The sequence below is a fragment of the Phoxinus phoxinus genome (genome assembly GCF_949152265.1).
Source record: "Phoxinus phoxinus genome assembly, chromosome: 3".
Classification (NCBI taxonomy): domain Eukaryota; kingdom Metazoa; phylum Chordata; class Actinopteri; order Cypriniformes; family Leuciscidae; genus Phoxinus; species Phoxinus phoxinus.
This window is the reverse complement of record NC_136878.1, coordinates 2,575,934-2,603,013: the sequence shown is the minus strand read 5'-3', so window position 1 is coordinate 2,603,013 and position 27,080 is coordinate 2,575,934. Positions and strand designations below refer to the sequence as shown.

General features: G+C 39.7%; 1 protein-coding gene across 2 annotated transcripts in view; it reads right to left on the bottom strand.

The window, feature by feature from the left end:
• Positions 1–222: 222 nt before the first annotated feature.
• The window catches only part of tspoap1 (TSPO associated protein 1), an 82,668-nt gene continuing 55,810 nt past the window's right edge, over positions 223–27,080 (bottom strand). For both annotated transcript variants that reach the window (XM_079607173.1, XM_079607174.1), the window contains 13 exons: positions 26,567–27,061; positions 24,640–25,149; positions 24,026–24,184; positions 22,935–23,699; positions 21,278–21,362; positions 19,257–19,387; positions 17,499–17,667; positions 10,188–10,256; positions 9,185–9,238; positions 8,042–8,145; positions 7,437–7,508; positions 6,097–6,198; positions 223–4,418 (listed from right to left, as the gene is read on the bottom strand). In XM_079607173.1, the coding sequence (XP_079463299.1) occupies positions 4,185–4,418; positions 6,097–6,198; positions 7,437–7,508; positions 8,042–8,145; positions 9,185–9,238; positions 10,188–10,256; positions 17,499–17,667; positions 19,257–19,387; positions 21,278–21,362; positions 22,935–23,699; positions 24,026–24,184; positions 24,640–25,149; positions 26,567–27,061 (2,949 nt within the window). In that variant the 3' untranslated portion in view covers positions 223–4,184. The remainder of the gene's footprint in view (positions 4,419–6,096; positions 6,199–7,436; positions 7,509–8,041; positions 8,146–9,184; positions 9,239–10,187; positions 10,257–17,498; positions 17,668–19,256; positions 19,388–21,277; positions 21,363–22,934; positions 23,700–24,025; positions 24,185–24,639; positions 25,150–26,566; positions 27,062–27,080) is intronic.

Here is a 27,080-nt window from a genome sequence, read left to right as displayed (position 1 = left end):
GAGACCCCTACATGAGTTCTTCAACTCACACCGAGTCTCCCTGAAAGTGCACCTGTGAAGTAAAGACGTCCCAACGCTGCGACGTGAACATGCGCGACAGAAGCAGCCAATGACAGACGAGCGTGAGGATCTGACTTCCGGTGTGGTTGAGGAACACGTGGTCGGCAGCGAGGTTAAATAGCAGCACTTCTCCTCTTTTAGGCCCATTTCTACTCGGGCAGGAGAGGAAGACACCACAAGACCCCGGAGGAGAACAACTCAGCCAATATCTCTCTACAGGTCCGGATGTAACCCAGCGACTGGGTAACGTATGTCTATGCTTATACTAGTAAGATGTATTATTTTATTGTATTTTTTGTTACTGTATCACATGATGTGTAACTTTATGTGTTAATCTTCTGCATTCATATTTTCACATTTTTCACTTTAATTTAACGTTGGATTATCCATTGACGCATGTACAAAATCTGTTCGATAATAGTCAAAAAATTTGTTTTAAATTGTTTCTGTTAAGCTTAAATGTTAAAAAAGTAAAACAAATTTTTAAATGCAACAAATAGTGTTACGTTTTAATATTGATCGAATTATAAAATAAAAAAAATCTGTTAAGCTAAAATGTAAAAAAAGGCCAATTTTTGGAATGAAATAGTGTTGTTTTAATATTGATTATTAACTAATCACATGTCGTATTATTTAAAAAAAATCTGTTTTTGTTCATCTAAAATGTTAAAAGTCTACAACATGCATTTTGTTTCTATCATTGCAGTTTCTTTTGTAATACACACGAGCATTTTAAATATGAATCTGTAAGAAAACGCCTTCGTTTGAAGGAAAAAGCTTACTCATGTCCATCAAAATGGCTGCCGTGTGGTGTAAAGGGAAGATGTTGGTTTTGTGACGCATTGTGCATTTATAACATTTTTATTTCAATCCACTTGTTTTCAAAAGTTGATGTAATTGTGTACAGACTTTAATGCAATGTTTGTTGTGAGTTTGAACGTTGTGCACCAAATAATTTGATTCAATGAAAACTATTTGATTTTTGCATTTTAAGCAGTTTAAAGCCGGTGTAAAGTTTGGGTGGGGTTCACATGTTGTGCACAAGTGTGTGTGTGTGTGTGTGTGTGTGTGTGTGTGTGTGGAGGAGGAGCTTGAGATCGCAAGTGTTGATCCGGAGCTCCAGAGGAGACGTGGACACCTGGACACTGGGATGTACAGTGCAGTCATCCATAAAGTAGAAAGCACTACTAAACCCCTCGCCACAGTGTAGTGTTTCCTACTTTATGGATGAGTGTACTGTTGGCTGCTGGGAAACTTCACGGCGCTCGACGGAAGAACGACGGGAAAGAGAGAAGAGGAAGTGGCTTTGTTTCGTAAAGCTGCACACGTCTCATAGTGTCAGAACACGTCCACGTGAGACGCTGGTGCGCTTACAGAAACTGAAGCCAGCTTTCTCCGAGAAGTCCTCCAGAACGTGTGTCTTCTGAAGCGCAATGTGATGTTCTCAAACTTACAATAAAACTGAAAGAAATAAAACACGCTTTCGTCTCTCATCATTCACAACACAAACTCATTTTATGTGAAAATATACTTTATTTCTGTAAAAAGTCCATATTGACACAAGTCATTCAAGTAAATCACTACGACGTCCCTCACACAGCATGATGCCCGTGTGACCGTCCAGAAACATGGTTTCGGCATGCACGGAAAATACTTAGCATTATTTATTTACAGGTGAGTTTCCACAAACACACGTTAGAAAAATGTACAAAAAACATCCAGCTTCTGCTACAGACACAAGAATAGAGTTTCTTTCTCAATGTATGAAAATATCATACCTCAAATCACAAAAATACACTGAGCTCAACACCGCACCAAAAAAACAAAGGTTTTCTTTCTGTCTTGTGTCCCAGTGCAAATAAACATGTTTAAATCAAGATGCATTTACTTGAGAAGAAAACATGACTTGCAAAATGCTTGAAAACAAGAACAAAAATCTGCCAATAATCTCGTTTTTTCTGCCCTTATTGGTCACTTAACTTTCACTTAACTCAATATCTTCAGCCATTTTACTTCTCGAGTAAATGCATCATGATTTAAGAATCTTTGGATATTCGTACTGGACATAATACAATGCAAAACACACAAACGCAAGATGCGTGCACAACTACTACGACACATAAATAGAATAAATAAGGCCGAGTATAGATGGAGACCCATCATGCATGCAGTCATTACAAACACAGCTGTAGTAAACTTGAAGTTAAGACTAAGCAAGGTCTTATAAGGCTAGTTTTATTATGGCCTAGGGTTACGCTCCTCTGGGAATCACAGCATGCGTGTGGATTATAGTGCATCATCCTCATGAAGTCAGCAGAAGAAGCTCTTAATGCATTAGAAGAGTCAGTGCATGAGTGATGCTGAAAACAGCTTTCTGGCTATGCCTACACTGCGAAAACACACGTATTTGAGTTAAAATGACTAGTTTTCCAAAGAATGCATGAAAGTTTAAGCTTAAAACTAGAAAAATATCTGCCGATGCGTTCTGAAAATAAACTTAATTCACAGGGAAACACGTTTATTTGGCACGTGGCAGATCATTTTCTTGTTTTAAGCAACATTTTTTCAGAGAACAGGCTATAAGTCATTTAGCTTCTCCAGGTAATGTGTCTTGATTTAATAATGTTTACACAAACTGTATTTGGTAGGAGTTTCGAGAATGTTTGAAACCTACTTCCTGTCTGTGAGGTCGTTTCGGCCCTAGCTCCGCCCCTCTGAACGGCTGGCGCTCTGTGATTGGTTGTTAGTCGCTGTAGTTTTTTTGGCAAGATCAACTGTGTGTTTTGGACAGTCTCGCTGAGATGAGCACGAGCTGACTTAAGACTACGCAAAACTGATGAGCAGTTCAACCTGAGAAACCATGAGCACTTCTAACTAACTTTACCAGGGCGTTACATGTGTGTGTGTGTGTGTGTGTGTGTGTGTGTGTGTGGTGTTATGCTCACATGCTGTGACTTTACAACGCTCCTAAAACGGAGGAAAAGAAAAGAGGAACAAAACAATTACATCGAGAAAAAGTTAAGACAGAGCTCATGCAGAAAGAAGCAAATGTCTCACACACACACACACACACACCGTACGTTTCTACCGTATCAGACATAAGTAAATGAATTATTACTGTTATCCGAGTTCCATGTGGACGAGTTAGAGAAAAGGCGAATCTGAACTGAAACACAGAGTTGATTATGATCAATAAAACCTGTACAGAACAGACGCACGATATCGCGTTTACAGACGGATCAAAATAATGTGGTTCAAAAATGCCATTTTTACATCATCAAGAAGTTGAAGCTGATTATAAATCATGTTTTATAGTTTTGAGCCAATGAAAGTTTGACATTTGAACACATAATGAAATTCTCATTGATTACTCTCAATGAAAAAAGTGTAGAATATAATAAAATGCTATTCTCAGTAGAATAATAATAATAATAATAATAATGTGAAACTGCAAGTGGGATGTAATATCAAACATATCGTTCAGCCTCGTCTGTGATCATTCATATTTTCTCCAGTAAAAATAACTGGAATAATAAGCAAAGGTTTGAGTTTTGAGTCACTCACTGGTTTGAATAACCGGTTGGTATCTTCTAGTGTTCACCGCTAAACATCATCATCATGACCGGATAAAGGGACACAGTTCTGCAGTCTCGGACCCCGTAGTGCAAAATATTTCTGTAGTGACTTTTATTTTGTCACTCCCCGTTTTATTTTCCAGAATTCTCGGAATAGACATGATTTCATATCTCGTCATAAGTGTGCTTTGCCTGTCAGTGGATGATGCTTGATTGTGATTTCATGTCTAGATGCGGTTATTAGAGTTATTAGAGTTAGCATGAGTGATATTCACAGCTTTGGTGAAACTCCTATTGCCATTATTTGCTTTGCAAAAAGAAGGAACAGTCCGACACACGAAAGCGCTGGTGAATGTGCGTCATTATGGTCAAAATTCAGAGAATGAGAACGATTCTCCTGTTGTTCAGTCACACCACACACACACACACACACACACACACACACACACACACACACACACACACACACACACACACACACACACACACACACACACACACACGAGGAAAAGTGCAATCGCAGATCCTTCCCGCTCACAGTCTGATGCGCTACTCCTTCTTGCTGGATCCCAGCTTTCTGAAGAGCTTTCGGCCCTTGGAGAAGAAACCTTTCTTCTTCTTCTCGGGCGGAGAGGCGTCGGGGAACGGAGGAGAGCAGCTGAGGGCCGGGGTCGGGTCAGGGGTCGCCGGGTCAGGGGTCGGGTCAGGTTGAGCTGGTGGATCCGGTTCTGGCTGAGAGGAGCTCACGGGATCGAGATGCTCAGAACATTCTGTCTGGCTCACCTGGCAGACGCAAGACAAAACATGATTACATAAGAGTTCAATAAAATCAAATAAAAAAATAAAATAAATAGAAAAAAATACAAATAAATACAAATGAAATAAAATATTTTTTAAATGTATATATGATGTGAATTTTTTTATATTTTATGTATATATATATATATATATATATATATATATATATGTAATTAAATAAAATAAATGAAAGGACATACAATTAAAATAATAATAAAATAAATAAAATAAATATTTAAAATATTTAAAAGAGAGTTAACTTTCTACTAATTATATGAGAGTTGTATAAAATAAATATAAATAAAATAAATATAAATGAAATAAAATGTTTAAATGTTTAAATTTTCAAATTTATCTAATAAAATAAATAAAAGGACATAAAATTAAAATAATAATAAAATAAATATAAAAAATAAATCAAAAAAGAGCTGAGAGAGAGTTAACTTTCTACTAATTACATGAGAGTTGTATAAATAAAATAAAATAAAATAAAATAAAATACAATTGTATTGCTATATATTGTGGGGATCCAAACTAGCAGAAAAACACAGAGCCGGATCTGACATTAAAACCGCTTCAGCTCAAAGTCCTGAACAAGACGAGAAGCGAGAGAGAAACCATGACATGAAGAGACAAGAAATGAACATGAAATATTGAGTTGAGCTTAAAAGGCTAGTAAAGCTAAAATATTAATAATCTCATCATTTTTCAGCCACTTTATTCTGTTGAACACAAAAGCTATTTTGAAGAATGTTGGGGTCCATATCAGGGTTATTATCGTTATTAAAACTAAAATTACTGAATCATTTTTGCTAACTGAAATAAAGCTAAAATAAAATATTAAATACATAAATAGAAGGAAAAACTAAATTAGGAATGTTGCTAAATGGAAATAAATAAAACCTGAACAAAAACAAATACTGAAATAAAATAAATCAATCACCCCTAAAATGTAAAAAAATAATAAAAATGACAAATGCACATAACAAAATTGCTATAAAAAAACCCCCTATTCAACATTTGATTAGATGCTACTTTTATTAATGATACTGAAATAAAAATAAAAATAAATCAACCCTAAATTGTAAAAAAAAAAATTTGCGAAAACAAATTAAACACCTATTCAACATTTTATTTAATGCTATAATAGTAAATAAATAATACTAATTGTTTTGGGGATGAAATATCACACTAACATTTTTATATCATTATGTAAAAGGAAGAGAGTTTGGTACAATGTGCAGTTTTTATATCAATGCATAATTTGAGATTCTACAAAATCTATAAAAGATTATAATATTATTTCGTGTGTTTTTCTGAGCTCGACAGCTTACACTTAAACACTCATACGGGTTTGGGGAAAAGAGGACGGGTAACTGATGATGTGTCTTTAACCCATTATTAAGCTTTGGTATAAGTCATCTATATTCAGGAAAGGAGACGCTAGAGGGTTTGGGATCTGTGCAAGACTTACGGTCACTGTTTAAAGTGAACACCTCTCCTGTGCTTCTGAAAACCATGCAGAAATAAAAAACACAAAGAGATAAACACACATAAGACGACATGCAGAACCAAAGACAGCGGGAGCAACTGATGCGGTTACGCTGTGATGGACAGAACAGAACGGATGATTGACGCCGTGATGCATGCTGGGAACACACACCTGCGAGTCTCTACGGCTCTCCGTCACGCCGTCCTCCTCCGGCTCAGGAAAAGCTTGCAGGAAGTTGGAAGGAACGAGGCCTTTGTGTCCATTGAGATCTCCCTGAAAACATCAACACAATCCCATCATGCACTGCTGCTTTGCTTATAGTCACTCAATCATACTGGATCATAATGATAGCCCTGCATCTTCAAAAAAATATTCCACAAAAAAAAAGTAATTATATATATATATATATATATATAAAGCCCTATTGTTTTCCTTAGGATTCTTTATATATATAAATGCAACGTCACTTATAATCAACACAATGTTTATATATATTGTATGTCTATATATATATATAATCAACATTTAGGGCCCTTTCTTGCACCCAGCGCAATTGACTTTGTACACAACGCATGTATCATTCCTATTCTGCACCCGCGCACAGCGACTCTTCCCTCCACAGACACACATCGGTAAATTAGGGAATGAACTTGCGCTCGCGGGGGCGGTTTAGCGAAAAGAGGAGTGTGTTCCGGCGCAAACGTTCCCTGGTGATATTCTGCAGTTTCAGAAAACAACTCCGCCACTGACCAGGAGAAACCGAGTCTAAAGACAGCGGCGCGTTAGTCAGATGCTATTTTAAGGGCGCGTGCTTGGCCATTATGTAGCGTGTGAACAACACACACACTTTGATTCTCTCATCTACACAGATGCAGCAGTTTTCATTTTTGCAAATCATACATTATTACAAGGAAAAATATTAACACACGAGGGAGATCATTGTTGTGTCCGTGAAGATGTGAAAAAAATCTATCTAGATAAAAAAAATAAAAATCTAGCAACACATTTACCCAAATTATTATAAGCCTGTTTAACCGAAGCTAATTTGTGTGTGTTTCTCCCATCATCCCCAATGTCACTTCTCTGTGTTTTACGGCCCTGACGAGAGCGTCGGTCTCCTCGGCTGTGAACCGCTCCTGGCGTGCGCCGGCAAATCCGCCGTTATAATAGCGATCCGCCGTGGAACAAGCGCGCCGGCTCTTAAAGGGAATGTGAGAGGACGCTCTGATTGGTTTATTTCACGTTACGCCCAAACCACACCTATGAGTAATGAAGCGACTTCAGACCAACACATTTTAGATTAGCGTCGGGCGCAAGAGTCGTTTATCCCGCCGGGATCCGCCCACAGAGTTACTTGCGCTTTGACACTTGCGTTTCAGATCGTTTAAAATAGGGCCCAATGTCTATATATATATAGGTATAAAAATTTGTAAGAAACTAGTATTGGATTTCATTCAGCAAATATGATGCTATGGATATACTTAAAAGACACTGAAGAAGAAGAAACTCACATAGTAGAAGCCATCATCGTCCATGTCACCGAGCACATAGATGACGTCGCCCGCACTGAAGATCAGCTCAGCCTGGACATGATGAACAATTATTAAACATTAAACACACACACAACATAGACTCACTTCACTCAGCGTACACTTTTTTTTACTAATATGTGACCCTGGACCACAAAGCCAGTCACAGGTAAATTATTTGAGATGTTGAAATTGAGATGTATACATCATCTGGAAACTGAATAAATAAGCTTTCTATTGATGTGTGGTTTGTTAGGATAGGACAATATTTGGTCGAGACACAACTATTGAAAATCTGGAATCTGAGGAGCAAAAAAATGTAAACATTGAGAAAATCTCCTTTAAAGTTGTGCATTTATGTTCACGATTGTGCTGCATTCACTCACAAAAATACATGTTTTATATATTTACGGTAGGACATTTACTAAATATCTTCATGGAACATGATCTTAATATCCTAATGATTTTTGGCATAAAAGAAAAATGTATAATTTTGACCCATACAGTGTATAGTTGCTATTGCCACAGATATACCCGTGCGGCTCCAGACTGGTCATACTGTATATTATAAATAGTAATGCCATCACCTCTATGTCTGCATTAGGGGAGCTTTCTCTCGGGTCGTAGTCAAAGATGGCCACCATCCTGCGTGGTCTGGAGCTTCCCGGCGGGGGGGCTGAGCGGCTCAGGTCTGCGAGTCAAACACAACACATCTCTATGAGCGGGAGATTACGGCTCGGGAATTACGCAGGACCCTCTGTGATTCACTTCTGGGAAATAAAGTCCATAAGTGAATCAATCACAGTGGTCTCCGGTGAACGGAGTGTTTATTACATTATATTTGATGTGCATTAAATGTTATTTCTCTTTCACTAGTTTTAAAATATATATAAGATATATTTTAACAGTGTATGCTATGTTTTTTGGGGCATTATTGAAATAATAACTGAAATAATAATTAATAGCCATATTTGCTCGAATTGAGAATTTCAATTAACTGATTAAATGTAAATATTTGTTACACTGTAATTGCATGGGTAGAAAAATCTGCCCAAATTGCCCATTATTTAATAAATAAAAAACTTTTAACTGATATGAAAACCAAAATAGAAGTTTTCGTTTACATAATATATGTGTGTGTGTACTGTGTATAATAATTTTGTATATATAAATACACACACACATGCATATACTTAAGAAATATTTGCATGAATATACTGTATATATATTTATACATAATTTATATTATATATAAATATAAATATTTTATAAATAAATAACACATTTTTCTTAAATATATGCATGCATGTGTGTGTGTATTTATATATACAAAATGATTATACACAGTACACACACACATATAATAAACACAAACTTATATTTTAGATGCGATTAATCGTTGCCCAGCACTAATATATATATATATATTTCTGGCTTTGCAAAACTTCTAATATCTACTGCTTGATAAAACGACAGAACAGAAGAAAAAGACACTTATGACAGAAAACATGCAGGTCACAAACTGAACAAATCAACCATGATGCACAGAAGCACAACGGTCAAAGACTGAAAGATAATTAGTGGTTAGAACATGATGATGGTGAAGGCATGCAGCGCTGCATCATCCGAGAGTTAATATGCAATGAAACTGTCACACACATGCGGCCGGAAAACATCCGAGGAGGAAAACATGACGAGAAAGAAACGGGACGGGAATGAGGATCTCAAACCTTGACTGGAGGAGTCTATAGCAGACGTGTCCTCCCACACCGCAGAAGACTCCACTGGAGAAGGACAGAAGTGGGGGGGGAGGGAAGGGTTAGACACGATCTGATTGGCTGCCTGACCTTGATTGACACTTGGAATTATGGGGAAAAAGACTAAACAAAACCAAATAAAATGATTGAGCTTATGAGTGCAGCATTCATGAGCCACACACACACACACACACACACACACACACACACACACACACACACACACACACACACACACACACGAGATGGTGAGTTGACCAAAGGGGGTTGAGAGTCCGAGCATTAGAAAGTACACGTTTAAAGGAATTATCAACTGGTGCAATACAAGTTAAGTTTGACAACATTTAAGGCCAATATGTCAATTACATATATTTGATTATGTATTATTAATTTATATATTGTTGTTATTTTATATTTCCAATTTGCAGCTTAATTATTTTTTTTTTTACACAAAAATGTAAATTACGACAAATATTTTAAATATTATTATATAATATTTTTGCATAATTTTTCTACAAAAATAATGTCAATTGGCATTTTTTTTTACAATTGTATATTATTATAATATTTTAAGCTTATTTTTTCTAAAAAAAGAAAAAGAATAGAAGAGGCAAAAGAAAAATAGCAGTTCCAATTAATGCACTTATAATGCACTGCCATATTGGTTAATATTGTTTTTCTCTGTGAAAGGCCTTGCATACATCAGCACGAAAGTTATTGCATTTTGACGCATTGTTTTCATTACAATAACATGCATTGAATCATGCAGAGTAAAACCAGGAATATTTACTTGGAATATTTATTTTTAAAATAACTAAAAGGTTAGTTTTAAATTTCATGCTGTGAGAATATAACAGTAAGAATATCTAATGCTCGTGTCCCCCTTTGGTCAGAGTTTCAGATGCAGAAGCAGAAAGCTGGGAGTTCAGCAAACCAAACGCAGAGAGGTGGAGGAGACCCGAGCGCTGACACACACCTTTCTTGGAGCGTCTAGGTTTCGGCGGTGCAGCGGTGCGGCGTGGAAGCGGTGCATGTAAGCGGGCGTCTTTATGAAATTTAAACAGGACACGAGGGAAAAAAAGACAAGTAGGCAGACAAGAATGAATGAGAAGCCAAAAGAAAAGCAAAACCAGAACCAAGCTGAAAACGAGAGAGTAAAGGCTTACTTCACCCAAAAATGAAAGAATCTGTCATCTTTTATTCGCCCTTATGTCGTTCTGAACGCGCAAGTCTTTCGTTCATCGTCGAAAAACGTCCCTCCATTGCAACTACCACGTTGACTCTTCAAAACGTTCATGAAGAAATCATAAAAAAAATCCATATGAATTGAGCGGTTTAGTCCAAATTTTCCAAAGACTCTATCATTTTATGAAGAAAATATTGAATTTAGGCTTTTATTCACATGTAAACTTTGATCAGCGAACATAAACAAAAGCTTGCGTGAGAACAAACCTCTAACAGAAGCTCAAACGTGATGCGTAACACGAGAATGAATCTCATTGGTTCTTGCAGAAGCTCAAACGTGATGCGTAACACTAGAATGACCCTCATTGGTTCTTGCTGAAGCTCAAACGTGATGCGTAACACTAGAATGAACCTCATTGGTTCTTGCTGAAGCTCAAACGTGATGCGTAACACGAGAATGAAACTCATTGGTTCTTGCTGAAGATCAAACGTGATGCGTAACACTAGAATGATCCTCATTGGTTCTTGCTGAAGCTCAAACGTGATGCGTAACACGAGAATGAACCTCATTGGTTCTTGCTGAAGCTCAAGCGTGATGCGTAACACTAGAATGAACCTCATTGGTTCTTGCTGAAGCTCAAGCGTGATGCGTAACACTAGAATGAACCTCATTGGTTCCTGCTGAAGCTCAAACGTGATGCGTAACACGAGAATGAACCTCATTGGTTCTTGCTGAAGCTCAAACGTGATGCGTAACACGAGAATGAACCTCATTGGTTCTTGCTGAAGCTCAAACATGATGCATAACACGAGAATGAACCTCATTGGTTCTTGCTGAAGCTCAAACGTGATGCGTAACACGAGAATTAACCTCATTGGTTCTTGCAGAAGCTCAAACATGATGCGTAACACGAGAATGAACCTCATTGGTTCTTGCTGAAGCTCAAGCGTGATGCGTAACACTAGAATGAACCTCATTGGTTCTTGCTGAAGCTCAAACGTGATGCGTAACACTAGAATGAAACTCATTGGTTCTTGCTGAAGCTCAAACGTGATGCGTAACACTAGAATGAAACTCATTGGTTCTTGCTGAAGCTCAAACGTGATGCGTAACACTAGAATGAACCTCATTGGTTCTTGCTGAAGCTCAAGCGTGATGCGTAACACTAGAATGAACCTCATTGGTTCTTGCTGAAGCTCAAACGTGATGCGTAACACTAGAATGAACCTCATTGGTTCTTGCTGAAGCTCAAACGTGATGCGTAACACTAGAATGAAACTCATTGGTTCTTGCTGAAGCTCAAACGTGATGCGTAACACTAGAATGAAACTCATTGGTTCTTGCTGAAGCTCAAACGTGATGCGTAACACGAGAATGAACCTCATTGGTTCTTGCTGAAGCTCAAGCGTGATGCGTAACACTAGAATGAACCTCATTGGTTCTTGCTGAAGCTCAAACGTGATGCGTAACACTAGAATGAACCTCATTGGTTCTTACAGAAGCTCAAACGTGATGCGTAACACTAGAATGAAACTCATTGGTTCTTGCTGAAGCTCAAACGTGATGCGTAACACTAGAATGAACCTCATTGGTTCTTGCTGAAGCTCAAACGTGATGCGTAACACGAGAATGAACCTCATTGGTTCTTGCTGAAGCTCAAACGTGATGCGTAACACGAGAATGAACCTCATTGGTTCTTGCTGAAGCTCAAGCGTGATGCGTAACACGAGAATGAACCTCATTGGTTCTTGCTGAAGCTCAAACGTGATGCGTAACACGAGAATGAACCTCATTGGTTCTTGCTGAAGCTCAAACATGATGCATAACACGAGAATGAACCTCATTGGTTCTTGCTGAAGCTCAAACGTGATGCGTAACACGAGAATGAACCTCATTGGTTCTTGCAGAAGCTCAAACGTGATGCGTAACACGAGAATGAACCTCATTGGTTCTTGCTGAAGCTCAAGCGTGATGCGTAACACGAGAATGAACCTCATTGGTTCTTGCTGAAGATCAAACGTGATGCGTAACACAAGAATGAACCTCATTGGTTCCTGCTGAAGCTCAAGCGTGATGCGTAACAAGAATGAACCTCATTGGTTCTTGCAGAAGCTCAAGCGTGATGCGTAACACGAGAATGAACCTCATTGGTTCTTGCAGAAGCTCAAACGTGATGCGTAACACTAGAATGAACCTCATTGGTTCTTGCTGAAGCTCAAACGTGATGCGTAACAAGAATGAACCTCATTGGTTCCTGCTGAAGCTCAAGCGTGATGCGTAACACTAGAATGAACCTCATTGGTTCCTGCTGAAGATCAAGCGTGATGCGTAACAAGAATGAACCTCATTGGTTCTTGCAGAAGCTCAAGCGTGATGCGTAACACGAGAATGAACCTCATTGGTTCTTGCAGAAGCTCAAACGTGATGCGTAACACAAGAATGAACCTCATTGGTTCTTGCTGAAGATCAAACGTGATGCGTAACACAAGAATGAACCTCATTGGTTCTTGCAGAAGCTCAAACGTGATGCGTAATATTAGAAAGAACCCCATTGGTTCTTGCTGAAGATCAAGCGTGATGCGTAACACGAGAATGAACCTCATTGGTTCTTGCAGAAGCTCAAACGTGATGCGTAACACGAGAATGAACCTCATTGGTTCTTGCAGAAGCTCAAATGTGATGCGTAACACGAGAATGAACCTCATTGGTTCTTGCTGAAGATCAAACGTGATGCGTAACACAAGAATGAACCTCATTGGTTCTTGCAGAAGCTCAAACGTGATGCGTAACACGAGAATGAAACTCATTGGTTCTTGCAGAAGCTCAAACGTGATGCGTAACACGAGAATGAACCTCATTGGTTCTTGCAGAAGCTCAAACATGATGCGTAACACAAGAATGAACCTCATTGGTTCTTGCTGAAGATCAAACGTGATGCGTAACACAAGAATGAACCTCATTGGTTCTTGCAGAAGCTCAAACGTGATGCGTAACACTAGAATGAACCTCATTGGTTCTTGCTGAAGCTCAAACGTGATGCGTAACACGAGAATGAACCTCATTGGTTCTTGCAGAAGCTCAAGCGTGATGCGTAACACGAGACTGATCCTCATTGGTTCTTGCTGAAGATCAAACGTGATGCGTAACACTAGAATTATCCTCATTGGTTCTTGCAGAAGCTCAAACGTGATGCGTAACACGAGAATGAACCTCATTGGTTCTTACAGAAGCTCAAACGTGATGCGTAACACGAGAATGACCCTCATTGGTTCTTACAGAAGCTCAAACGTGATGCGTAACACGAGAATAAACCTCATTGGTTCTTGCTGAAGCTCAAGCGTGATGCGTAACACGAGAATGAACCTCATTGGTTCTTGCAGAAGCTCAAACGTGATGCGTAACACGAGAATGGATCTCATTGGTTCTTGCAGAAGCTCAAACGTGATGCGTAACACGAGAATGACCGCAGCAAACATGACCAGTGTGAAAGCCTCCTCAATAATTTATTTAATTTTATTTAATAGGGACACGTGTGAACAATAAACATGTACCACACTACAACATCTTTAGCCAAGGCTAATTTGCAATGTCCGTCCCTAGAAGGGCTTTTCACATGCATACAGAAAATACAAAAAATGATGACAGAATTTTCATTTTTGGGTGAACTATCTCTTTAAACAACAGAATAAGCATTAGCTTCAGCAATGAGGCGCCACAGTGAGAAAGAAAAGGCTGAACCGCAACTGTAGCAAAGCATTCTGGGAGACACGATCCACGTTGTTGCTCTTTGAACTGCTCATACAGTGACCACAAAAACACACACATTACAATGACAGTACTTTGGCACTTGTGTAAAATTGGCAAAGCTTTGTGATCTGAAATGAAACCGACACTGTGAAACATGAACCAAATTAAATTAAGAACAGACTGAGATAAAGCGAGTAGTATTCGGCTGATCATGTGACATCAACACGGTGGCCACTTGTTCATATGATTTTTAACATAATTTTTTAAAAGTACAATTCATCATTCCTTCATGTGCAACTATTTAAGGCAAGACACTATAGGTGAATAGAGTACAAATGTTGAACTATTAGATTCTCCAAGTTAATTAATGACAGAACATTACAATTGTTTTGTTTTATAAGATTTCTGAAATGTGTAAATAAATATGCAAATGATGCATTATCTAATTAAATATGCATGCATTTGCATACATTTCCAGAACGTTGGATAAAGTCAGGTTCAGAATTCTTGTTTCATTTTATTGACATATTCAAATTAAAGGTTTTTACAGAGGGGATTATGGATTTATAAATCGGAAAATGCTGTCAACAGACAGAAAATAAATGTTTGGTTTGGTGTATGTAAAGATACTGAGGATTGAAGTGGGGAAAAAAAACACTCATCCTTTGAAATCTACAGCCTCAAATAGATAAAGTGCAATAAAACATGTTTATTTCTTTCCACTAATCACTAAATTGACCAGTGCATGAAAAAACATGGTGTTACCCGTAGCGTTTTGCCTTAAATGAGAGAACAATACTGCATGCACCGTTATGAAGTACATAAACGTTGCACTTTTCCACTGCTAACACTTTAAGAACTTCAGTAAGAAACCCAAGTTCCTCAATGTTGTTAGCTTGAACCCTATTTTTAAAGCTTGTGTCAAAACATTTAATTCTAGCTGTGCTAAAATGTCAGCTGTGGCTGGATTGTGGCTTTTTCTTTGGACGATTATAGGGAGTTAAGAGATTTATTTTTATTTTAGAATCATGCTCAAAATATGACCTTCAGTCAGACTACAGCTCTGCTCCAAAACCGAGTCAGTTGTCTACCTAGACAGCACTTTAAAGGGATACTTCACCGCTGGAAAGACGAATGTGCATTTAAATTTAAATTGGGTCATTTATGTAGTAGAAATTATTTTAGAAGTTGGAGCCTTCTAGACTGAGGCCTCATCCACACTACTGCGTTCTAGTTTAGAAACGGAGAATTAAACTGAATACGATCTCCGTCCACACCGGCGCTTTAGCTGCGTATTAGAATTGATCTCCGTCCACATTAAAACGACTGAAAACGCGGATCACGTGATCAATTCTCCAACACTGGGCGTGTGCGTGCCGGTGTAAACAGACGCATGTAGGCAGTATAAGATTGTAAAATGCAGAATTGACTTGCACAACAGCTGCTAGCAAACACAATCAACGTCAGTAACGCTTGTAATTCGTTATCCATGTTGCAGTCACTAACGTTACGTAGTCCAGGCTGTTTTTGTATGTTTTCTTCCCGGGGAAGGGTCATGTGATAGGTGTCTGACGAATCGGGGAAGGATACGCCATGACTGATGACACCCAATCATAGAGCCGAGCGTGAGCCCCTGCGTCATCGTTTGTAAAGTCGTCCGTTTTGACCGTCTTCACTAAAACTTCTCCAGTTTAGGTCTTCGTTTTTGCCGTTGTAGTTTGGACGGGGGGTGCAAACGTAGCAAAAGGTCTCCGTTTCTAAACGAAAACGCAGTAGTGTGGATGGGGCCTGAAAAAAGCCAGGAAATGTTTTTTTGGCTCATGTGGATGAAAGACAACAACTCCCAGAATCCACTTGCTTCGCTGCCCTATGAGGCCACTCCCAAGCCACGCCTACCGGGCAGTATCGGAAGAAATGATACAACGAAGCTACTAGTCGACTCGAAACTGAAAAGACGCCCCCTATGGGCGGGTTGGGAGCATGCGGGACTCACTCCTACTACTGGCTGTAGTCTCGAGCCTCTGGACAAAAAAAGCCTCCGATGAAGACGCTCAATTACGATTTTTGCGTCATCAAAGTTTTTTTTCCAGACACACAATACAGAAATCTCTCGTCTCAGGGGGCATGAGAAAATACTACCGGGTTTCTGCTGATACAAAGCTTAATGCTAATCAGTGAAGTATCCCTTTAAGATCCCACGTGAAGGCAGATGCAGAATCCAGAGTGCTCTTAATGCTTGCAGATGATTTCAGGAGAGTTTGAAGTTATCAAATAAGAACAGAAAGCTCATTGAACACACAAATATTGGCTGAAATTGTCAAGTTTTGGATGATATAAACATGTTTAATGAATACGTTTCAATAGTGTATTAAAAGAAATAATAATCAATATTTCTTTTGACTATAATCATATTTTAAATATTATTACAAATTAAAACATCCGTTTACTATAATTTATTCCTGTCATTACTCCAGTCTTCAGTGTCACATGATCCTTCAGAAATCAGTATAATATGATGATTTGCTGCTCAAGAAACATTCATGATTATTATCAATGTTAAAAACAGTTTTGCTGCTTCATATTTTTGATGGAAACAGTGATATATTTTATTTTTCAGGATTTTTTGATGAATAGAAAGTTCAAAAGAACAGCATTTATTTGAAATAGTTTTTTTTTGTAACAATTCAATGCATCAGTAGCTGTTTCCATCCTCATATTATTATGCACATTTTGAATATTGCAACACCAAAAAAAGGCTGGATGGAAACAACAAGAATCGTATGCACTCAATTGAGGCGGATACAATTTTATAAGAAGACATGCATATAATCATCAGAATGATTGTTTAATTTCCTCCAGAAGCGTCTCACACCATTGTATTCACAAACACCAAAGAGAACAAAAGGGTTTATTGTGTTTCGTCTGACGCTCTGAGACACTCATTTATGATGGAGGGAAAAAGAGCCGATTGCAGCAACTTCCATTTTTATTACAGATATTTTACGCCAATTTCCCAGGAATGTTTTATGCATTATTTTTACGCCATTTTTTAACTTTGCAACTTTGGATGGAAACATAGCTATTGCTTAATATATGTATGAATTTCCTATCTAAGCATAAAAGTGTCTATTTGAAAAATATCAGTCCAAACATTTCAAGCCTTTGTATCTGTGATGCCTTCAATGCTGTCAAGGTAAGAGTACACAGCTATCATAAAAGAACAGTTTGCTGGGCTGGATATTCGCCTGGATTTCCCTAGAAGTCTCGAATCTGACTGGTCACATGATATGTTGGAGTGAAAACACAGATCGAGGTGTAGATGTACGAGTCTGACACGTGCGATGATAAACACACCTATCTTTTCCATAGATGCCTCTGTGGTGAGGAAGCCTTGCATCAGGAGCTGGTCTCTGGTCTCCTCGTCATCAACCTGGATCTCTGAAACCATATTACACGGGACAAAGCCACGGCGACCACCTGACTCGCCTCGGAAGAAACCATCTGCATCTTTGTCCCCATAAATCTGAAGAGAAGAAACACTACAATGAACTTTGAACTGGAACTTTATTATATTTTGAAGGATTTATGTACAGTGGCAACGCTGTCTCACGCTGGAGACACAAGGCTTATATAGACAGGTTTGCCTTATAGAAATCTTCTAATGAGCCGTGGTTGGGTATTCAATCAGGACAATGATCCAAAACAAACGTCAAAATCAACACAACAGTCCCCAAACCTGAACCCTGTAGAAAACCGAAGAGGAGAGAGTATCAACATGGACTTGGGAGTTCTCTATAGAGGAATGGTCTCTAATCTCCAAAAAGTATTGAATAAAAGGGTGCCATTACTTGTGGACAATGTGTATCAGAGAAAAACATATATTTCCTAATGAGATTTCCCCATATTTTCATTGTTTGACTTCAATTGAAGGTTAGATTTTTGTGCATTTTTTAATAAAAGGTCAATAAGATTAACAATGCAGATTTATTTTCAGAGTTTTCTTTGTTCATATTTAACAAGGGTGCCAATAATTGTGGCCAATGTGTATTAGAGAAAAACATATATTTCATAATGAGAAGAATTAACCCCAAGAATGAACAATGCAGATTTATTGCAAGGGTGTTTATTAATGCAAGGGTGCCAATAATTCTGACCAGGACTGTATGTCACAGTAGGAAAGAAAAGACTATCGCAACTTATGTTTCATCCCGACTTTAAGCTAGAATGGTCTACTGCAGTGGTTCCCAACCTTTTTCTGTCTGAGACCCCCTTTTTCCCAAGAAAATATTTTAGGGTCCCCCTTCACATTTAATGATATTATCGCTCTTGTAAGCTTGCAGCAAGGATGACAAAATATGTTGTTTTCAAACAAACGGTATGTTTATTATAACCAGATATGTTTATGCACAAATAATAGCCTATAATATTGAAAATACAATAACACAAACACCAGTAGCCCTTTGTAATTTAAAAACGTAAGCCGAGGAGTAGCCTATAAACTGGCCCTATTTGAAATGCAATAACAAAAATATTCACACTGGTGTGTAAGTAAAAAAATAAAGAATATAGGCTATTACTAAATGACTGCTGTCTGGGACATCAATACTTGCATGTTATTTGTGAGGCTTTATTAATGTGAGGCTTTATTTTGGACGCTTTTGGTGCTATAGCGAGTGATAATAAACTTGCGTTTATTAACAGAATAATGCGTCTTTCGGAAGAACACAGTAACCGGAACTACTTCTCTCTGTGTATGTCTATGACGAGTCACGCAGGTACTGGGCTACTCCGCAGCGCCAGCGATCCGAACCAGTGTAAAATAGTCCCAATGTAAACACTTATTATAGGAGTACCAGTGGCTCAGGATAAGACAAAAACACGGATTGGAAAATGGATTCATGATCAACTCGCTCATTATATAAATTTTGTACATTTTGAACAAAAAAAACTTTTATTTGAGCTCATTGCTCAAAACTTTTCAAAATATGACGCGACCCCCCACAGAGCTCGCTGAGGCCCCCTTCTGGGCCGCGACCCCCCTGTTGGGAACCGATGGTCTACTAGACTTATACATGTGTGAAAATCACAAAATGAAATGCAACTAAGTCAAACCTTGATAATCTGTCCCTCTTTAAAGGGAAGTTCCTCTTCAACAGCGTCAGGATTGGGGGACATGACCGCAGGTTCATATGGGAAGAGGGCAACAAAGACTCTGACCTCATCTTCTCCACATGGTCTGGGCTCTGTAACACACAAAGAGTACACACAAACACACCTGTAACATTCATATGCAGAAACACATTAGTGGTTGATCTGGACATCATGCATATAAAAAATTTTTGGGAAGCTGTGCAAAGTTTCGTTACAATAAAACAATTTATTTTAGACAATTTTCCTTGATGCATTCCAAACATTAAAGCCAGTGAACTAATGTGCGTTGTCTCCCCCGCCTGAAAACAAAGAATGGTGCGGCCCAGGCGTGTCCTTAAGTGAGGTAATCATACTAAAACCTCCTGATCCTAAGCCGCCATGAGCCGCTAGAGAAACGTGCGCACATGAGTGACACAGAGCGAGAGCGACAGGAAGAGAGAAAGACACACCAATGTCTATTCAGATACCAACAAACTTTGTGATTTTGAATAATGTTCTGATGGAACAGATTAAAACTACATGATTGGTCGAAAGTTGGGAGTAATTGAGTGTTTGTAATGCTTTTGAAAAGATTTGTCTTAGGCTCACCAAGGCTGCATTGATGTAATGAAAAATACATTAAAAACAGTACAATTCGGAAATATGAATACAGAACTGTTTTATACTTTAATATATTTTTTTAAATTATTAATACAATTTATTCCTGTGACTACAAAGCTGAATCTTCAGTGTAACATTATCCTTCAGAAATCATTCGAATATGCTCCATCATTATTGGTGCTCAATTTTTAATAAGGTTCTCACTGATATTGATAAGCAGCTCAGATTCAATTGTGCCAATCGATCGATTACTACATGAATTGATTCAACTGTAGGAGACTATAGATAAAAAATTATTCATTTAAGTCACCCAAGTGTCTACTAAATAAATAAATGAAAATGCAAACTGTAAAGCAAACACATATGCATCCCCAAAACCACCTGTCCTATATATATTGGACATGCATGCAAAATAAAACTGCTGCTCTGTACTTTGGAGTCTGACAGCCGGACTCAAGGTCAAGAGGTCGAGGGTCAGCTCCCTGTATTCCTGTTTCTGGATGAGTTGGAAGGGGGCGGGGTAAGGAATACAGTGTAAAACAGAGATGCATGATCAGTGGTGGGTAATGGGTGTCTGTCGTGTTCGTGTTAAGCTCCAGCAGTGAGATGTGCTCATCTCATTAGTGAGGATCAAGACCATCTGTAGCAACAATCAAGGGCAGGGCAAAGAAAAGAGGTCATTTCACAACCTCTGTGAGTCACATTTGAGGGCAAATATCCAGAAAAAAAATGTTTTACCTTTGGGAAAACCTCCTTTTGGGGATGTCGTCAACGGAAAAATGTTGTAAAATATAGTAAAAGTTCAATGGTGTGTATTAGTTGTCCACTTCAAAATGTATATGATATTATGGTCACTAGACATGGCTTGACTCTCCACGAATGCATATCTGTGGGTTTTAAATCAAATCAAATGAGCATCTAATCACATAGAAAGCATTCCTCAACAAGCGAGTTCCTAGGAAATGTATGTGTCTAGGTTTAGGTTTAAACGAATCAGTAACCCAACCCAAGCGCCTAGCGTTTTCAGCTGGCTAAAAAAGCTTTGGTGGACACACGGCCTAAGAATGAGCAATAAATCAGCCTCAGAAAACAATACTTATTCGTTTTTATCAAGGAACAAAATAAGTCCCAATTTAGATTGGGCCGACACACATGTGGGTGAGGTTGAAAGTACATTTGGAGAAGAAGGGCCGTCTAAAGTTGGGTGTGTTAGGAAGAGTCTGAGATGGATGTGATCTAAACGAGAGCTGTGTGCAGTATACAGTGGTCAGGTATTATCCCGGAAGCTATTTTCATAGTTGTCAATTCCTCCTGTGTCATGACAAGCTGTCTAGAGTTAATCTGCTTCAGTAGTGAGAGAGAGGGAAGTGAGAGAGTCTCACCTCTATGCAGTCTAATTTCAGAGCGGGCTGATTTTTGAGTGACATCGCACCACACTGCACCTGGATCTTCTCTTCCAGCTGCCTCCTAATGTAAGAGAAACAAACAGTTAGATGATGACAATGGTGGGAAACAGTCACTGACTAACATCACAGTGGGATGACAGCACCATCACACAAACTGCATGTAATACCACATATGAACACTAGGGGCTCCAGACTAGATCAATCACTTGCTGCTAATAAAGCAATGTGGGGCCAAGTTATACTTTTTACTTGGCAAATAACAGTCCATAATATATGAATTGCCAAGCTTGCATTTGGAACATTTGCAGTAGCCCGTGTTCCAGTGTGAAGTTTACTTGGCTTACTGCCTGCTAACCAAAAGATCTGAAACATTGTCTACAACTATTCTAGCTTCGAGCTATCTAGCTAATTTCACAATATGAAGTTTTGGTGTCTTTGCCTAATGACAAATACTGTAGATTGATGCAAGTGATGCAAACGTTTTTGTTGAATAAGCAATTAGCCTGGAGCCCTGAAATACACACACTCACACTCACACGTAAAAACTATTGTTTAAGCAACATTTGATTCCAGATAAAAAAGCAGCAGCACTTAGGGTTGTTCTTCATAACAACACAGAGGAATTATAAGAACAACAAGGAGATCCCTTTTGCATGTACAACATACAGTTTCAAACAGCACATCTGTATTGTCCAGTCTCTGCTTTAACCGCTTAAGCAGTCTCTGGACAACCTTGACAACATATGGGGCAAGAAGCATCCCATTAATATAAAGGAAAGGAGATGCACTAGAGCAAGTAAACCTGTTGAGCGGTAATGGAAAGCCAAGGCCTGAGCATAGCAACATTCTAACTGAACACTGGAAAGAGTACAGTAAGATGTAGGACAAATACATAGAGCAGAGTCAGCTACACAACTACAAATATGAAGATGCCTTGACTAGAGACTGGGAGAAAGGGTGTAGGGTACACAATCAAATGCAAGGAACGAGATGTACAGACTTAAACCTTTTGCATCCACAGTAAAATTAGTGTTGGGGAGTCACTGTGTACTTGGTGGAATCCCATGTAGGACTATAACCACTTAACATCATATGTGGTGAATTAATGCATTTGAATTGCTAACTCCATGTTGAGTTTGGAATCGAGTACCACGTCTTATTCAGAACGGACGTTTGGTTTCGTTCAGACTTTCAGTTACATTTAAAGTTCTGTAACGTTCTTCCATAACTACTTCCCTCCTCCATTCTTCCTTAACAACTTAACATGCAATATACATATCAGATGTGCTAGGGTAGTGAATGCAATAATATTGTCCACTTTTTCCTCAAAATTACTAAAAGGAATCTTAATGAAATCATTAAGTGGAACTAGAACTAGAATTGCTCAATTTCTTAATATTGTCATTGCTAAATTCAAGAACACATCCTAAGCCTTCCAACTATGATACTGCAAGTTGGAAAAGTTAAGCTACAGTGAACTGATAAGAATAGCAAATGATGTGGGTGCAAACCAGCGCTTATCTTCTCTTTTAGGACGCAAAAGGTTTCAGCCATCTACTAAAGGGATGGGCAGGCTTCTCAAAGACAGCGTCTCAAGGGACAGCAGGAGACAGATGGACAGAGGACAACCCACCCATGAGCGGTTGCTTGGGGGCAGCTCTGGCTGGGATCTGCATGTCAGGGGCAGGTTGTGGTACTCATTGTTACCACCCTCCACCCACCACTCAGAGCTCATCTGGTCTAACACCACTTCTCCAGGGCCAAACAGCTGTTGCTCCTCATCATTATCAGTTCCATACTCTACGTCAATCTCTGTCGAGGGTCCAGTGGGCGACTTCACGCGGTGTACGGTCTTGCTAACTAAATACGGTCCCTGCCCTGTTCCTGAAGATGCCAAAATGCCGGAGAGACCTGAAGATATCTGGCTACGGAGTAAGGCCTCTCTCCTGAGTCGATCGCCATGTGCTTTGTGTGTTGTTCGGCGCACACCCACACTTCCAGAACTAGGCCCAGCGTACAGGCTACTATCAGAGTCCAACTCCACCTCCTCCTCATCCTGATAGTTGATGGTGTCCACTGTGTCAGCATAGTGCACTCTGGGTCTAGTCCTGACTGGTGCAGTCCCTTTGTACCTCACTACGGGCGATTCAGATTCAGTTTTATGTCCATGATTTTGGTGGAAAGGAGAATGTCGGCGACTCTCGCGTCCACTCTGGTGGCCCTTGCCTGAAGCAGTCCGGCCTGGGGAATGTCTAGTATAGGGTTCTGATTCGGTGTTGTCTTCCTCTTCTGTGACTTCTGGGATGCTGAAGAGGTGTTTGTTGTGGTAGACCTGAGAGGGGAGCTTTATAATCCTCTCCAAAATGTCTTCATCACTATCAGTTTCCCACATTTCACACTGGGGTTGTTTTAGAAGTAGGAAAGGACAAGGCGATAGATTGAAAACATACAGATGAGGAAAAAGGTTGGTTTTGTTTGGTGTCAAAAGATGAAAATAGAAGAAAACAAGAAAAAGAAACAAGAAAATTAAAATGCAACAGAGGAAATATAAGAACAGAAAGAACATAAAAGTATGGCTAACTTTGTATCCTAACAAGTTTCTACTTGAGTAATTTGCCTATCCACACCAAAAGCAAAAATGCTGTATCACACGGCACAATTACAGCCAATCAGAACTTGCCATGTCGCAACAGGACTACTACATGTTCATGTGCATGTACATACCCTTCCCGCACGAGCTGTACCGTAACCTCTGGAGGGGACGTCAGTGATAGTCTCAGAGTACAGATCTTCCTCCTCTTCCTCCAGTATGTCTGACAGATCAGACCGACTGCTCTCCCCATGATAGTCTGGGGGAGGGTCTATAACACCACCAGCATATACCTGATAGAGTACAAAAGAAACAACAATTTCAACAGGTTTCTGAGACTCTAGGTCAGGGGTGTCCATTCCAGGAGGGCCACCTTCATGCAGAGTTTAATTCCAACATGCTCCAACACACCTGTCAGGAAGTTTCCAGTAATTCCAAAGACCTTGATAAGCCGTGTCAGGTGTGTTTAATTGGGGTTGGAGCTAAACTTTGCAGGGCAGTGGCCCTCCAGGGGCAGAACTGGACATCAGTGCACTAACTTAAAGTATGTTTAAATCAATTAATTAATTACTCTAAAGTTCAGAGTAAAAATACACACAGTTCATGCACCAAAATGTGTTTCTCTGATGGAATAAATTTGTATATCAAGATTAGCTCTGAAAGAAAGATATTCAAAAAGAGAGCAGAATAAAATGATCTTAATTGCACAGGTACACATATGGTCTCCTGATTTGGTTTGGAAACTGACCTTCATACGAGGTTGAGGTACAGGCCGCAGGAACTCCTCCATGGACACAAGCCTGGTGTTTTCCCTGTCCTCCTCAGGCTCTGACTCAAAAGGCGATGGATTGGCAGGCCTCAGTGGATGCGTATCAGGGATATTAAGAGGGTCCTTTCCTGGGATGTTATCTTTGGGGCATGTGTAAATTGGTGGCGGTGTATGAAGTTTGGCACGGGGGTCCTCCAGGAATTCGGAGAGGGAGGCAATAGGACGTTGGACTCCTGGGCTGTCCGTCTCTCTGCTGGGGTTAAGCGCTGCAGGGGCCACACTGGACAGCACTTGCACTGATCCAGGTACACCAACAGGTACAGGCATGGTGGCAGGTGAGGGCACAACCACAGGACCTGGCACTGTCATGGACACTGGCATGTGTACTAGTGTGTTCAAGGGAGAAGGTACAGCCATGGACGTTGGTGTGGCAACAGGCGCAGGCATGACCACAGGTGTAGGTGTGACCATGGGTGCAGATACACTCACCTGTTGATGGATAACACTTTCACTAATCAAACTGATATAATACTCATTCCCAACCCTAAAGAGAAACTTTAAATCCAATATCTCAGCACACAGACAATATATATAAACTGAAACAGTTCTACATTATACTCAACATGAAATTGGGTTAATGTGTAATGGAGGCAAGCACGGAGCGCGTTGAGTAGGACCAGTTATATTTGGTGCCGTGACCCGTATGGGAGTAAGGTTTAGGAGGGTGAGTGCAACAAAGGCAAGCTAGTAAGAGTGCTGTGTGTAAAACTCACTCCCCTGGCCTTAAAAGGCATGCCAGCGATTGACTCTAGAGGCTGCGGTCTTTAGAGTCTTTATTTGCGAGCCTGCCTCCCATGCCGGAGACGCCAGTTCAAATCCCGCTCGGAGCAGATTGAGTGGAACGGATTACATTTGGTGCCGTGACCCGGAAGGGAGTAAGGTTTAGAGGGGTTAGTGTAATGGAGGCAAGCTAGTAAGAGCTGTGAGTGTAAAACTCAAGAGGCCTCTAGAGGTGTGTTTGCGACTGACACTAGAGGCTGTAGTCTTTAGCGTACTTGTTAGTGTGCCTGCCTCCCATGCCGGAGAGACCCGTTCGAATCGAAATAGAAGTGCGTCGAGTAGGACCAAATGCAGTGGCTAAAGCTTAGAGCAGGGCTTCAAAAGGTTACTGGTCTAAACCAAAAACCAGATCTAAAAAAAGTGGAATGTCCTGGCTATTTACCAAACAACAAAATGAACTGAGGGCATTATATTACATGGTTTATAAAACTTGAGTCTTACTTCCTCTGTAGTTCTCAAACTTCTTTCGAGTTTGACTATTTATAAATAGGGCATGAGGAGACGACCCAGAGTTACAGTGAAAAATGGTCTGTTCATTATGCAACACTACTGTTTACTTTTATGATAAATTTGGTGTTGCTTTTTTGTCATTTTTGGATCTCGACAGCATACATACACATATAAGGCACTTATATGTGTAACAAGGCTTATAACAAGGCTTTCGTCAGGGCTTGAAGTGAAGGCTTGAGTTGAATCTTCAAGCCCTGACGAAAGCCTTGTTGGCTGAAACGCGTAGGCATGTTTTTATTTTATTAGACTAGCCATGGTTTAATAAAGGCTTTTTAATCTTCATCCTCCTGAGTGCCTTAGACCCTTATCTTTAGATATATGTGGATCCCTTCACTGAAGAGCACCGGAAGTATTTACACACCTTTACACCCAAGAAGCACTCCCAGCATTTTTCAGCTTTTTAGCATACATACACATTCTTTTTTGTGTTCCACAAAATAAAGAAACGCATACATTTACAATGTTTTTTTTTGGCTCTAAAAGTGTTTGCTAAATGACTACTTGCACAGAGCAGCAACTAAAACTCTAGACAAGCTGAAATTTAGTTGAGACTCACCGTTGAGTTAGTATACGAGGCACATAGTGACAGTGCTTCTTGTGCTGCCATTGTAGTCGTTAGCGCTGCAGTTGATGTTGGGTTTGCCCAGGCTTCTACATAGGACGCAGGACAAGGAGGCACCTCACAAGTGACTGCTTTGGGCGTGTTGACATAGACTCCCCGAACAGGACCAATGGTGTGCTCTTCAAGTGTAGCAGCGTGTGGCAGAATGGGCATATTGGCAGCAGAGAGAGATGTGGCACAAACAGCAGGGTCTGGATTGGCACTGGCCATGAGGACACTGGCGGTAGCTGGCAAAGACTGGCATTGAGGCAACGAGGCACCGGACATTATGGCAGGCAATTTGGCGGGCACATTCACCGACAATGAGTCCACTGACTCTCCAAAAGCTGACATGGTTCGGACGGTGAGCTCATGGGCCGCCTTTAACGTCTGGATCTGAGATGGACCAATCAGAACGCTGCCTGCTGTGGGCGACGACACCTCTAATACCTGAAGAGAGAAGCAATAG